This window comes from Heliangelus exortis, chromosome 19 (genome assembly GCF_036169615.1).
Source record: "Heliangelus exortis chromosome 19, bHelExo1.hap1, whole genome shotgun sequence".
Taxonomy (NCBI): Eukaryota; Metazoa; Chordata; class Aves; order Apodiformes; family Trochilidae; genus Heliangelus; species Heliangelus exortis.
In genome coordinates, this window is record NC_092440.1 from 7,339,869 (window position 1) to 7,354,478 (window position 14,610).

Consider the following 14,610-nt stretch of genomic DNA (forward strand, 5'->3'; position numbering starts at 1 on the left):
ATTCTAGTAAGAGGTATGAAGAAAATGGATATAAAAGAAAACTGGTAAGTGGGATTCATGCAAACGCTTAAGTGAGTGAGGAGCAAACTGTATCAATAAGTTACAGATTAAGGCTCTTGTCTAACTGAATCCTTGTGGTGGTCATTTAAGAGCATCTATTTTTTATTTGCTTTTACAAGACTTGAGTCACAGAGAGTTTTTTTTAAACCAAGCTGCTCTTACCAAAAGGCTTCACAAGCCTACAAGAGCCCCCACTTCCACCCCCCTAACCCAGCCCTTCTCAGGGGGATGGTTCTGAGGAAGATCCAACAGCTGCTGTTCCAAGCTCCTCAGGTCCAAAAGCCAAAGCTCCTCTCCCAGTTAAGGGCAGAGCTACCCAAGTGCAAGCCTCTAGGGTGTACATCACTACTGACTTCTGGACATAACTCACATTTTATTTTTTAATTTTGAAATTGAAATACCTGTCATCAAAACAATTCTTCCCTGTGCTCTCTGTTCCAATACACAATAACAACCAGGTATTTGTCCAATTCCCATACAACTTATTCTGTAACTTGTCTGCCTTTGGCTTTGCCTTAGGCTTATGCTTATTTGAGGTGACCCAAGGCTGCCAGACAGCAATTCAGTTCCTACTAAGTAACATGCACACACACACACACACCCCCAGCACAAATCAGACTACTATTTTTTTTTCTCTGGGCCAATGTATACTTTATTACATCTGCTATTACAACCTGCCTATAACAATGTTCTCTAACAAGCAGCCCTAAGGTCAAATGTGTCCCTTGATCAATTTACTAGAGGTCTCTGGTGCTGCTGCTGTGGGTAGACTGTCTGGAAAAAAATAATTCCTTTATTCCTTTGCTTCACTGTAAGTGGGGAAAAAAAAAAAAGCTGTCACAAAGATATTTTTCTTCTCTCTCTTGACAAGTCAGGTAAACAGGGAGGGAATACCTAGCTGCAAAGAACTGTAAGAGCCCAGCGTTTGTACAGGCACAGAAAAACATACTGTTTATTTACCAAGCTACTGAATGCATGAGGATGATTCAGAAGAAAGCTAAGGGGACTAGGAAGATGTCTGAGAAAAACACCTGCAAAGCTACTTTGCATGAGAACAAAAAAAAGACACTCTGGATGCAAGTGTCCCAGGGTTTTCTTTAAACAAGAATTTACCAGTTCAATACATTGCTGTGGTCAAAGCCCTCTGACAAGTAGTAAAGCTAACTCAGAGATGCTCCCAGCAGTGCAGCCAGCACATTTACCTGCTCCTAGTCTGTCAGCAAGGCTGTGACTATTTATCTATTTTTGCTCAGCAGATCAGAATCAACAGTTAAGTTGATTTCCATACCCAGAAAAGCAGGAGACTTGCTACAGAAATCACCTCCTGCTTGCATTCAAGCAGCAGGGAAAGAGTTATTCTCAGTGGCCACAACGGCCCAGAACCACTCCTACTCATGCTCCATTGCATGATTTTTCATTTCATACATTGTGATTTCTTTTCCTCTCTACGTGTGAGTTTTAGTCACAGAGTGACACTGATGTCAGTGGGAACTGCCCCACTCAGCCCTACAATTTAGAGTCAGACAGAGCTCCAGGTGCCTCCAGCTTTTAGTCAGTAACTCCTGGGATTCTCTTTGCTTATTTTTTATGTGCCAATTCCCATCACTTCAGACATTGCAATGTAATTGTCATTCCTGCAAACATAGAATGAGCAGCCCCTTTAAAAGGCATCTCACTCATCCCCCTTCCCCCCAAAAAAGAAGGAGTAGCCTTTGTGAATAACCTATAATGGGTATAAATGAAGCCTGAGCTGTTCCTTACTCATGCATAACTTCATTGCTTCTATTCCCTCCACACCCTGCCCAGTTGGCATAATTTACAGAAGGGTTTTGGCATGGACAACTAAAACACCCACATGCTGCCTGAACTGAAAAGCTTGAGTCCTTTCCTTCTGAGCAATAGTTAAGTGAGCCTTTTATTTTGATAACAGAGGTCCTGTCTGCACTGGAGCTTTCAACCCATGAAGACTGACCTTGAGCATGTATCCCAGAATAGGACTGTTACAGTCTACAGCATCTCACCCCACACGATGGCTAGAAAAGGCTTACAACCTGGCAACCTCCCAACCCTTACATTTCATAAGACTGGAATAAAATTCCCCCTAAGTTAGCAGACTCCACCTCTGAAAACCCAGAAGTCACCACACACAGCAATGAGCACACACCCTGGTGCAGTCCAAAACCATCCCATGAAAAAAACATGAGCATGGGCCACTAGGAACAGTCACAGGTTGTGCAAAGAACATGAATTCCCCACTCTGGTGCCATATCCTGAAACCACTTGAATCCAGCTTTCTCTTTAAGCAGAGACAGCACTGTCACCGAGGATGATACGACAGTGACAAAGGAGGGCTGAAATTCAGACCCAAATTGTTATTCCCCTCAGCTAGACAGTTATGCACAAGAAACACTGCTTGTAAACACTTCTTTGTCAAACACTCAATTACAAGCTGCTTTATGAACAAAACGAGCCAGGCGCAAGGCAAGCGAGAGACAAAAATGGGGAAGGCATCTGAAAGGGAACAGAACCATTGCACCCCACCTCCCCAGGTCCTGCTCAGGGCTGTGCTGCCAGCCCAGTCTCTTCAGCAGGAGAGCTGGGAAAATTCTGAGGTCAGCTTTTTAGAATGGGGTTCAAGTTTTGTGGATCTAGACTTTGCTCACTGCTATAGGCACCATTTCCTATGTAACTTCCTTATTTTCATATTACAGGGTTTGGCAGCATGCACATGGAAGACATGTACAAATGAGGAGTAAGCTAAAAAAACCTAAATTCAGGCAAAATTTGTAATATGGCTGCCTTCCTTTGAGTCATCCCCACTTACACCTTTGTACATTGAAATTGCTCCATATGAGCTGAAAAATTACTGGAAAGAACATTAATTTTTTTCCCAAAGCTGCAGACAAGCTCCACAGCAGACCTGCCTGACCAGCTAAACCATCTCCAATTCTAGAGCACTGAGACACTAACTCCAAGAAGATACCTATGACTGACACTACAGCCAATAAATGTCATGTTAAATGACTAATTATTGTTCTACAGCCACTCGAGAGAACCAACAGAAAGACAACTTTCCGAGAACCAGCACCTCCTTCCAGGAGGCTGCAGTATTACAGCAGCAGAGGGTTTGCATCCCAGCACTGTTATTCTAGCTGCCCTGGACAGCATCCACTGCTTGGATCCACTACCTTGTCCTTGGAGCAATATTATTCCAGCGGGTAAGGTTTCCCCTGGAAAAGGTTTCTTCCTTGTTTTTACTATTCAGTGTCAGTGACTCAAGCAGGGCTGCAAGAGGAAACATCAGAGAGTGCAAAATGAAACCTATTACCAGTCTACAACTTGAGCTTGCACTGGATCTGAAGCTGAAGGAAGACTTGAGCCTGTGCTCCTTTCCCCAGTGCTGAAATCAAAGCCTTAAACAAGGAGGCAGTGGGATGGGGAAGGAAAGGTAGAGATGAAACATTTGGTATTAAATCAAAAACCAGGCACATATTTACATAATTCACTTTAGACACAAACTTTCAGAACCCAGCAGCTACGCAAATAATACTTTGCTTTGTAATCTCAACAACTCCAATTGTAAAGAAATTAAGAGAAAACTACATATATATATATGAGTTTATATGCCTAATTCCTAAACTTAACATTTTAAATATCCTCTTTGATTGGATTTAAAAAAAAAAAAAAAAAAATTTCAAGGCTCAACTTCAGAAAAAAATCAGAATCACTATACAGTGCTAACAGCTGGAAAAACCTACACAGAGAGAGGGCATATTTCAAGCCTTGAGTAAAAAGATACATACATACCTGACTATGCCTTAGGAGTCCCTGAATCAGGAAGCTTGGGAGTGCTTTAAATCTATCACAAACTCCCTCTGGTTTTATTTATTTCTTCTGTTTCCTTTAGAGAAAATGGCAAGAGTTTCATGGACTGTCTTTGCCAAAGAAATACTGCAAAGGCATTCACCTGAAGAGCTACTGGTCACCTTGCTTGAAGGACTAAAAGGAAATAAACAAGTGCTTATTTCACCTAAGAGATGTCTTCAAACCAAAGACAGGCTTCCTCAAGCTGTGTGTATTCTCAACAGCTTGCAGAAAGCATCCATCAGGCACAAGTATGAAAATCAGCTCCCTTCAGAACCACACTGAAAGGAGGTCGAGGGATGTGGGTAACACAGCCTGAAGCTGCAGTCTGGGAGGTGAGAGGTACTGAGAGGTGGAAACCAGCATTATCTTCGATACCTTTCCCAGAGGAAAGCCAAGTGAACTGGACCAGGGCCATTAAATGACTTCAGGCAAAGATGGGCAGCTGCCAAAGAGATTCTGCTCTGGCTCCTGGTGCACTCATCCCAAAGGTCTCTTGGAAAAATGGAAAAGCATGGCCAGCAGCAAGCAAGGACAAGTTCTGCATGCTGAAAGTAAAAGTATCTCATGAAAAATACAATCATTCTGCCACAAGCTCAGGTGACACTGGAATGTCATTTTTATATTTGTTTTAAATCACCTGAGATTTAGACTAGAGCTGTAGAGCTTTAGTTTATTACAGTAATAAGCATGCTAGAGGAAGAATATTGTCCTTCTACATCTACTACGCCTGTTTCACAAACACACACAAAAACATGTGATCGACCCCAAAATAACAGGGATTATCATCCCCTACCTGTTGCCATTCAGGGGCTGTGTATTTTGCTGCAGTCGTTTGGTGCAAGTCCAAGAACAGGGGCTCCCAAACATCTGTGCAAAGCTTGCTAAATATTAGGCAGCTGGTGCTTAAATCAGGATGGAAAAACCCTTTAGATACTTTTTGTCCAAACCAGGAAAACAACATCCAAAAAGGCCATGGCTGCTTCAGCTGTTTCTAGGTCCTGGCTTCTTCTGCAGCATCTGCATTCCACCCAGGAAAAGGGGCTCTCCACAGCTCCTGGGACACTCAGAACATTCCCTATCTCACCATCATGAAGAGATGTACAAGAAAAACCTCTGAATTCTCTCTGAATTGATCCTGACAGCACACACTACCAGGACTACCCACAGACAAAGCACCATTCAAACAGCATTGTGCTTCTCCATTCTTCAATTTGCTAAAATCAAGAGAGAAAACAGAAGTGCTCTGTCTTAGTGCCTTCTCTTCTCCAAAAGCAAACATACAAAGAAATAAAATATATAAAAATAAAAAAGAGGAGGGAAGAAGGAAAAGAAAGAGGACTTTGTGCATTGTGTCAACCAATTAAATTCAGAGAAAAAGATACAAGTGGTTATAGCTTCCTGTAAATTACTTCATGTAATTAAATCCCCTTCTCTAAATTACAACCCATTTAGCTCTTCTTTTGTAACAATGTAACCAATGACCACCAACAACCCTTTTTATTGTGTCTGATGCCACATAAGTTGCTACAATGAAATTTCCTCTTTATTTCTCCCTTTCAAAAGAAGTCCTTGTAATGAGATTCATTCACAGCTAGTTACAGAACATCAGCCAGAAGAGAGGATTGCTTTGTTTCTTTTTTCTGCTCTTGTCTGTGGCTATATTTAAATAAATGTGACCCGACATACTTAGGCAGTCATCTAACAGCAGGCAGAGAAGTTAAAGGTGATCTGCAGAAGTTTTAAAACATGGACCTTGTAACTGGTTTGATTCTTCACATACAGACAACTCTCTCACGCTGTAGAAGTGTGACTTCACTATCTTTCTACCACTTAAATTTTCAGACCTTTAACTTCAAAATCATCAGGAATGTTAGATGAGCTACTCCTTGTTTGCTAGGGATCAGTCTTGTGAGACCCCAGACCCCTCACTTCCTCCAGAGTGCTGAGTTGAGAAATCTCTGGAGTTCCCCAGGTCTGCAGCTCCCACATCTTCTCAGATGGGGACCTGAGGTGGAGACACAAGACCCCCCAAAACTGTTTGGTTCAGCTCCACTAGAGAAGCCCCATAAGCAGCCCCAATGCAGAAGAGGCACCAGTAGCATCCAGTGTGGTTATCACTGTGCTCTCTGTACCTGCTCCAACACTTTAAAAATGCCAGAAGCCATCTGGAAGCCTGAACACATCACTGGTGCCTACATATTGATCAGTGGGAGAGGTGAATGGGGACAGCAAGAAGAGGTCAAGCAAGGACAAAGAGGGTAGAAACCAATGGTGCAGGCAAAGCATCAGAGCTGGGTTCTGAAGGCAGCAGGGTTGATCCCATCCTGAGTGGTGTGAACCTTAATGACAAAGCAGGGAGCAGAGTGTGTGACAAGAGACTGCATCCCTCTCCTCAAAGCCACCCATGAGCAGCCCCCACCCAAGCAGAAGCAAAGTCCACAGCACTAAGGTGCTGGTCCAGGTGAGCATCCCCTGCCTGACCCAGCATGGAGCTGAGCTGCTCTGGGAGGATCAGGCAAGTCCTGCAAGAGCAGGCTGGGCAAGTGAGAGGAGCCCACTGGTCCACAAAAGTATTTCACTACATCAGTGAAAACCACAAAGCTGTGTTCTCCTACATGTTATACTCCCAGCAGCCAAAACACACTTTTTCAGTTTCATGCTTCAGCACTGGTATAAAACCAGATGGATTTTCTCCACCTTTACCCCAAATTCTAATAAACATGGTCTCCTCAACTATGTCTTCCTACTAGAACTGCAGAGGATTCTGAAATACATTTTTCCAGCTTAGAAAAAAGGTCTTATGCTGCTGTAGCTCCCAATGGTCTTATGGCACTGGTTTGCACTACTCGTCCTGCAGCACAGCATCCTACAGAGATCAGTTATGGACCCTGTTCTGTATCTCTCAAAAGGTGGCTGCAATCCTGTGTGCAACCTGTGCCGTATCTGTAACACAAACTTTATTTTTGCAAGGTTTGTTCAGCATTCTGAAGAAACACTGAAGAAACTAAACACACTATGAAGTTCCCCCTCTGATGCAGAATGGGTTCTGCAGCCACTTCGAGAATCTCAACAAATTCTTAGATAAATTTTGCAAAAACAACAGCATTTCTTTGTAATAGCAGGGTTTCATTTGGGAAATAAGCATTCAATATTTATTTAGAAAATATTTTTTCCTTCTCCTGCCACTGCTGTGCTATGCCCATTGCTTCCCCTCTACTGTGATGCAGAAAGCAGAATACCAAGTGCCTAACCAGGACTTAAAGCAGATTTTTACATTAGTTCCTGACAGTGCAAACAGATTGCTATTGATTGAAAAGAGGCTGATTTTAGACCTTGGATTAGCAAACCTAATGACAGAATACTGTATTGCCCATTTCAGTGCTTTGCACTCTTACTCCCCAGTGGTTTCTCAGGCAGCTGTGAAGTCTCTGCACTTGCGGATTAGTGTGAGAGAGCAAAGCGAAGCCATCTGTGTCTGTGCCGTGCAGCCCTGCTCAGCCAGGAATCAGGACCTCCCCCAAAAGCCCCCCGGGACTGGGCCTCTGGCACTACAACCTTATTAAGAGCTTTGAAGCCAGCGAGGATGTTCATGTGTCAAAGTGAGCATGTGCTTGAGAAGGCTCTGCTGGAGCAGGGCAGGACACCCCGCCACGGGAGCAGAGAGGCCTTTATTACCTGCTTTGGCTCAAGGTGAAGGGAATCAGAGCACCCACCAGAGCCACCTGCCCAGGTTTCCAGACAGCCCGGCTGCAGTGAGCCTGCAGACAGCCAGTGTGGGCTATGTTAGCAGCCCAGCTCTCTGAGTAATCATAAATGTGTATTTCAAACCATAATTGGTACAGAGCTTTCATGTCCAATTGTAAATTCTTGTACTTATGAAGGTAGGAATGGCTCCTGGATTGAAGCAATACATGAAGCAACATTTTACTGATTAAAAGAAAACGGTCTTTTTTGCCTTTTTGCTTTGTTGTTTAGTTTCAAAGAACATTTAAATAACAATACCTGCTAACAAAAATGGTAACATCAATTACAAACAAAAAGAAACTGGCTTATATAATTTCAGTGTTCAAAAGCAGTGAAATGCAAATACCAAAGCAGCACAACCAAACCAATCCCCAAAACCCACATTAAAGGTAAGCTTTTTTTTTTTTTTTTTTTTTTTCCTTCTCTAAATTGGCTGCCTAGAACTCATTTGCTTTTAACAGTCTGAGACACTGCAGGAAAACCCTAAGTTGCTGTTACACTCAGACACAATTCCACTTCCAAACAGTAGATTATTAAGGTATGGAAGGACAGGAGTACCCAATCCATACTTGTCCCCTGGTCTGCAAAGACTCCAAGGGTAATTTTTTGGACTAACTCTCCTACATGGCTGCTGAACTTCAGCTAACAAAGACACATTTCAGTCTCTGAACTCCAGATCACCAAGCAAACATTCTACCTCCAGTCCACCAATGGCTTCAAAAGTACTTCCAAGTTTTCCATTCATAATTATCTGGAAAACACCGATAAAAATCAAGCAACTGCATGTTCCTATTGCCCAACCAGCACAAGCAGTACGATACAGAAAGAAACTTTCCACACAAGGTACTTGATGAGCCACAGAAGCTTCTAAACTGTTTCTGTCTTGGGAAAAGCCCCACAGCCTTTCTTTACTTCCACCACCATGGACAACATGTGACCAAGGATGTGTGATGGGTTTGAAGACAAGCTATTGATTTTCACCTAGAAGAAACAATGTGCATCCTGGATGGCAAATGACTTTGTGTATCACCCTTACTTTAGATCCACAGTAATTCAGAGCAGTGCTCTCCTAGGGTGGGGAGGGTGTTATTTCCAATTGGATAATGAGCTGATGAGCATCTCAGAAAAATTACATGAAGAGGCAATCAAACATGTTAATATAATTTAGCAGTTTCAGTCCAGCCAGAGCCACCTCAACATCATACATTAATCATTAATAACACTCAGCAGTTTGACAAAGGCCGGGGAGTGAATGAGACACAAGAACTGACTCTGCTTTCCCTCCCTCAAGGAAGCTCTGCTGAAGTCACAGAGATGTCACACCTCCAGAGCAAGATGACAGTGTTAGCTTTCTTCCCCTTTCCTCCCATGCTCCAAACCCAGCACGCTATTTTTAAGTGCTAAATACGTGCTACACCACCCTGTTCTCCTCAGCTTCCTTGAGCCTCTTCCTCATCTTGTGTGATTTAAACAGTGGGTGAGAAAAGGAAGGAGGAGGTGTAAGACACTCATCTTGGTGACAAATGACTATTTGCAGAACAGAGTGTTATTAGAGCAGCAGTTAGCATCTAAACATATTCAATACACTGTCAGGCATCCAAGCTGACTAATCACAGAGACTGAGGTTAAGCTAACTTGAAATATCAGCAACTCTTTCCTGTAAATCCTAATTCTTTTTACAAGGCAGTCAGCTCAGTTTTAGTCTACGTACAGAAATGGCAACGGGTCCTGAAGCTCCAAAAAACCCCCAAGCCCCACTGTTCTACAGCCAGGGTGATCCCGGGCTACTCAGCCATTCAGAGGAATAAACAACTCCACAAATGAAACCAGAGAAGAAGCTCAAGCTAATGAAAGACTCAAAGTTCAAAGGGTTACTCTCTGAAACCTGGAAGAATGACTAAGAATAAGGAAGTGTAACTGGAAATAAGAGGATTTATCTTATATCTGCCTCTTCCTCTAAGTGAATTATCCATCCAACCAGAGGAATCCTTTAAGAAGTGATGGGTTCCTGTCCCCCACTGTCACTGCCTGCAGCTCTGGTTGGGACCCCCTTCCTCAAACCACTGTTAGTCTTGGACATAGCTTTTAAAAAATGGTCAGTGATTCAATTTTCAAAAAGTGCTTTTGTGGTGGAGGCCACTACACGCTTCCAAAGGGTCAAACTTTACTGGAGGCCCCTCCGGCTACACTAAATTATCTCACAGTTTAAACACTTTCTCATTCCTTGATGCACCCCTGGGACAGAAAGGTTTTGCTGAATTCTACCTTGAAGCAGCAGATTCAAGTCTGCATAAGTGTTGGTAACAGCCCTAAGTCTGGAGAAATCTTTGGCCAAAGAACCTATGACTATTTGAAATGCCTGGTTACAGCTTGGAGATAAATATGAAATGCCTGGTTACTGCTTGGTTACAGCTGGAGATAAATAAATGTGCTTGAGTTTTTATACATAGCTGGAGTAACAGGCTGCAAAGGACAGACTGGCTCTTGTAACCCTCTCCTCTTACCCTGAGGTACAGAAGAACCAAATATTCAGGAGCAATAGTAGTCTGGATGCTTTCTCAAAAGCACTGAAGTATTAATCTAATTTTCTGAACAAAGCAGACAACCTGGCACTCACATCAGCTTATCACTTTGTACCTCTCTACAAGGATTAGCAGAATGCCATAATTATAATGCCCAATTTGATTTATTAGAGTAGGCTGCATAGAAAAAAATGACAATTCAGGAGCATTGTGAAGAGAAGGGATGAGAGTATAAGGAAAGCTTCAAATTGAACAGTAATTTCTAAGCAACATCTCAATATAATTAGCATTAATTACTGTAAGCTTTCCAAATTAGGTATAAACCTATGTTTAATAACCCTGAGATGCAAAATCACCCCCAAATTCCAGGAAACTTAATATTACAGCCAATTTGTCTAGACAGCTTGGCAGGAAATGCCAGAATTCTAGGTGTGAACTTTGTGGTTATTAAAAAAAAAGGAAAAATGATTGAACTTGTCTACATTATTTACATAATTAGTTTGAACTAAGAATAGCCTAGTTTATCTAGCTCAGATTTTGCTGTTACTTTCATCAGCCTTACAGAGCTGTAAACTTGTCTGTATCAGCTAGGATAATAAAAGATATTTTAAAAACCCTCCTTTTTCAATAGAAGATGTATTCTAAGTGTGACTTGTTTAAGGAGTCACAGTGTATTAATGAGTCACCCACCACAGGCTTTGTTTTATACTCAGTATTTTAGCTCCTTGCTCTTTTTGAAGTTTGTTACAGGAAAGAAAAAACCAAAACAAACTAAACAATGAAAGATGAATTCAGGTTTTCATGAATGTGGCAGCAAATACCCTATTTAATCACTGATGGCAGCCAAATACTAGCCAGGAGAAACAGATAACAATGTCCTCATTTTTCAAAGCTGAAATACAAATAATAAAGATTTGGTAAACTAAGACAGCAGCAGATAATTACAGAAACTGAAGTTTGGCTGGTGTAAGGAAACATCTTACCCTACAGGTTTCTATGGAAGCATCACGAAATCCCTAGTAGAAAAAACAACTTGAAGCTTAGTTTTAAATTTCCTGAAGATGCTAACAACCCTTTCTCTCCTCTGCAGCAGGAGAGGAACCAGCTCAGCCCAGCTCCAGGCAGAGCTCAGCCCCACACATCCCCAATGCTGCAAATGCCTGAAACACTCCCAAGTTCCAGCAGCATCATTTTAGACCTGAAGGAACTCCCTAACCCACAGAGGATTTATTCAAGCCAGGCTTTCATGTTAGAGAGATTTTGGAGGCAATCAAGACCTAATGACCTCCTGAGGTGCTCCTTGTGCCCATATTCACATTGCACCCTTCTCAGTTGCATCAACATCTGTAAGGTTACTCCAGGACTAGAGAGGACAGTGAGCCAGCTTTACTTTTACTTTGCCATCATTGCTGGATGGGTGCTTGGAGCCTTTGCACATAAATAAAAAAGCCTGACACAACAGCTGCTTCACAAAGGCAGAGACAGAGGAGCTGATGAAGCACAAGGAACAACATCCAGCATTATTGCTTCTTAACATTTTATACCAAAGCCAAGGACTTCTGGGGAAATACATACTTAGCACTTCGTGGGTTTGGAGGCCAAGAAAAGGATCCTATTTGCTCAAGCTTACATCAAATCTACAATATGCATCTATTCATCTGCAATAAAATTCATTTTAATTTGCAGAGTAAATATTTGGGCACAAACTCATCGCACCTGTAACCAGAGGGGGAACTGAAACCCTGTCACTAGCAAAACAAACAAGAAACATTGTATTTTAACTACATCTACACTGAGGAGTCTAAACCAAAACATTTAGTATCACTTTGGGAAGTTAAAAGAAACAAAAGCTGGCAAATATTTTACTGGGAGTGCATGGGTACAGGATTTGCTACCTAAATATTTGCAAGCAGAAGGGTACTAACATCCTTACATCAAATGAATTATACCCATTACTTTAAAAAGTAGTTGGTATAATAGAAGAAGAAAAAAAGAGTCTGCTGCTTTGTTAATGAGAACGCTCAGCCACCAAAGGATGGGCCCGTGGGGAAATGATTGGAATTTGTAACTTAAAATGTGATGAAGGGGGATGCTACAACACAATCACAAAAGCTTGTGTGTGGTGGTGACATTATGCAGGGGGTACTTTAGATAACGTTAAGAATCCTTTCAAATCCTAAAATACTGAAAATAGGAAGAAACACTTCCAGTAACTGGACAAATCAACCTTCCTTTGCCTGGCACAGATACAGAATTAGTTTCACAGAACAGGTGGTGTGTTTATGTTAAACAGCTCTTTTTTTTCTTTGCATCACAGAGAAGAAAAAATATTTTTTCATCATAGTACTCCTTAGCTCAGAACAAATGATGGAGGGTCAAGTACACTGATTTTCCCACTGGCTGCCGTTTGGCCCAATGTTAATGGACAACTGGGAAGGTGTTTGATCATAGATACAGGTTGCTGTGCCATGTGGGTTTCAAACTGATGAATTAGCACTGAGTCACCAACAAATCTCCCTGCTGAGAAGCAGTTAAGTGATAAATAGCCTGCAAGCCACAGTGCCTCTTCTTTGTCACCTCCTTGGCTTGATACACACTGTGGTTCAGATGGGAGTCTGCAATCATCCCCTCCAGCATGAGAATTCTTAATTCATTAATGCTCTACCACATTTTAGAAGGACACAGAGAAATGACTCCCCAGAGCACAACAGCCTCCAAACTGTCTTCCCACTTCTAAAATACTTCTGATATTATCTCCTTCTCAACATACTGTTTTAGGGGCACATAAACTTGATTCATGAGACATACATAGTCATGTTTGCAACCTCCAGGTGCACATTAGTAAGCACATCTTCCCCAAAGAAGGCCACATTCCAATTAATTATTTCCATTTGTGTCTAAGACTTTAAAAGCCTCAAACCTATGGTGTAATTACTGCACTGCCTCGAAGTTGCAGGATACAAGAAAGGTCTCCTCCTTCCTTCCTACATTCCCTCACACACCTGGTCTTCCATTATGAAACTTGCCCATAATGCAGGACTTGTGCACTTGGCCAGACATCATCTAGGAGACATTTTTTTCACCAGCACAAGTTACCAGAGGAACATTAACAACCCCAACCTACCAGCAGGACATTTCACAGTGACCCACACCGTGATACAGGCACTTCAGATGAAAAACCATTTCCCTACCTGTTTGGATAGCTTCAAGGGAAGTTTCTTCTTCATCCTTTCTTTGCCTCTCTCTGCCTCTCTCTCAGAGCTCCCAGCATCATTGTTATGGCCATTTTCACTGGGCTCAGCAGACACACAGTTTTCAGATTCTCTTGGTTTCTTTCCTGGATGCCTCTCCCATTTCTCCTTCCGCTCCTGAGGCTTCAGTGACATGTCCTTCTGTAAAGGAGAAAGAAAAAAAAGTTCTTTTAAGTTTTTTGAGGCTACTTTTAATCATTAAGCAGAATAAATACTGAATAAAAACACAAACAAGGCAGCATGTTCTTTCCAGAGATGATTTAAGATGAATAATTAGGAACGCACAATGCAAACAGTAATTTTAGATTAGATGAGGATGGATACTCTCCAGGCTGTGGGTTTGATTAATTTCAGAGATGCTGGAACCGGTTATGAAAATGAGTTTGCTTCAGATTAATTCACACACCATAGGTCAACAGCACGTGAACAAATCAGCACCTTAAAGGAAAAACTGTTCAACTGAAACAGACTGGGGTTTTGTTTAGTTTCTCATCTCAGAAAGCATCAAATCAGACACCTCTCCCCCCTCCCTTGGGCCTGACAGTCTCTGATTCACAGTAGCATTCATATGGAGAAATGCACTTCTAAAGCCTCCCCTGCATTCAATAAGCAAGCTGAGATCAATGGGATCTAAACACATAACAGAGGCTGAACACTTTTAAGTGTTAAGTGTCTGCCCTGAATCTGGACTATAAAACACAATCTAAGCACACTTCAGAAGCAGGCATGTTGTGTCATAATGATTAACATAGGAAGCCAGATCAGAGAAGGGAATTACTCCTATCCTTGGCATCTTTGAGGCCTGAAAGCTGAACACTTGGTGACAATGTATCAGCCTCTACCCCAAGACACCACACATTAAAAGAGTTTAAGAACTAATATGCCAAATCATGAGGACCTTCCTTCACTACTGCTAGACAATTTATTCCCCCATGTCTTCTATTGCATGCTCAAGAATAAAAACTGAACCCTTTATAGAATGTTTTGCAGAATCTCTGTCCCAATTACTCAGGGTAAATATATCAGATTGGGAGATGCTTAAAAAACACTGCTTGCCATGCCAAAATTTGTCAACTCCAGCCACAGAAATTTTTCTAAACCCCTCACTTGTGACACAAGCAATTACACTATGGATATTTGTATCCCACACGAATGGAGCTCCCCAT

The 14,610-nt window shown here is 42.0% G+C and overlaps 1 protein-coding gene across 24 annotated transcripts in view; it reads right to left on the reverse strand.

The window, feature by feature from the left end:
* The window catches only part of FBRSL1 (fibrosin like 1), a 513,458-nt gene that overhangs the window by 362,959 nt on the left and 135,889 nt on the right, over nucleotides 1-14,610 (reverse strand). For all 24 annotated transcript variants that reach the window (XM_071763661.1, XM_071763655.1, XM_071763656.1 and 21 more), the window contains exon 2: nucleotides 13,385-13,585. In XM_071763661.1, the coding sequence (XP_071619762.1) occupies nucleotides 13,385-13,585 (201 nt within the window). The remainder of the gene's footprint in view (nucleotides 1-13,384; nucleotides 13,586-14,610) is intronic.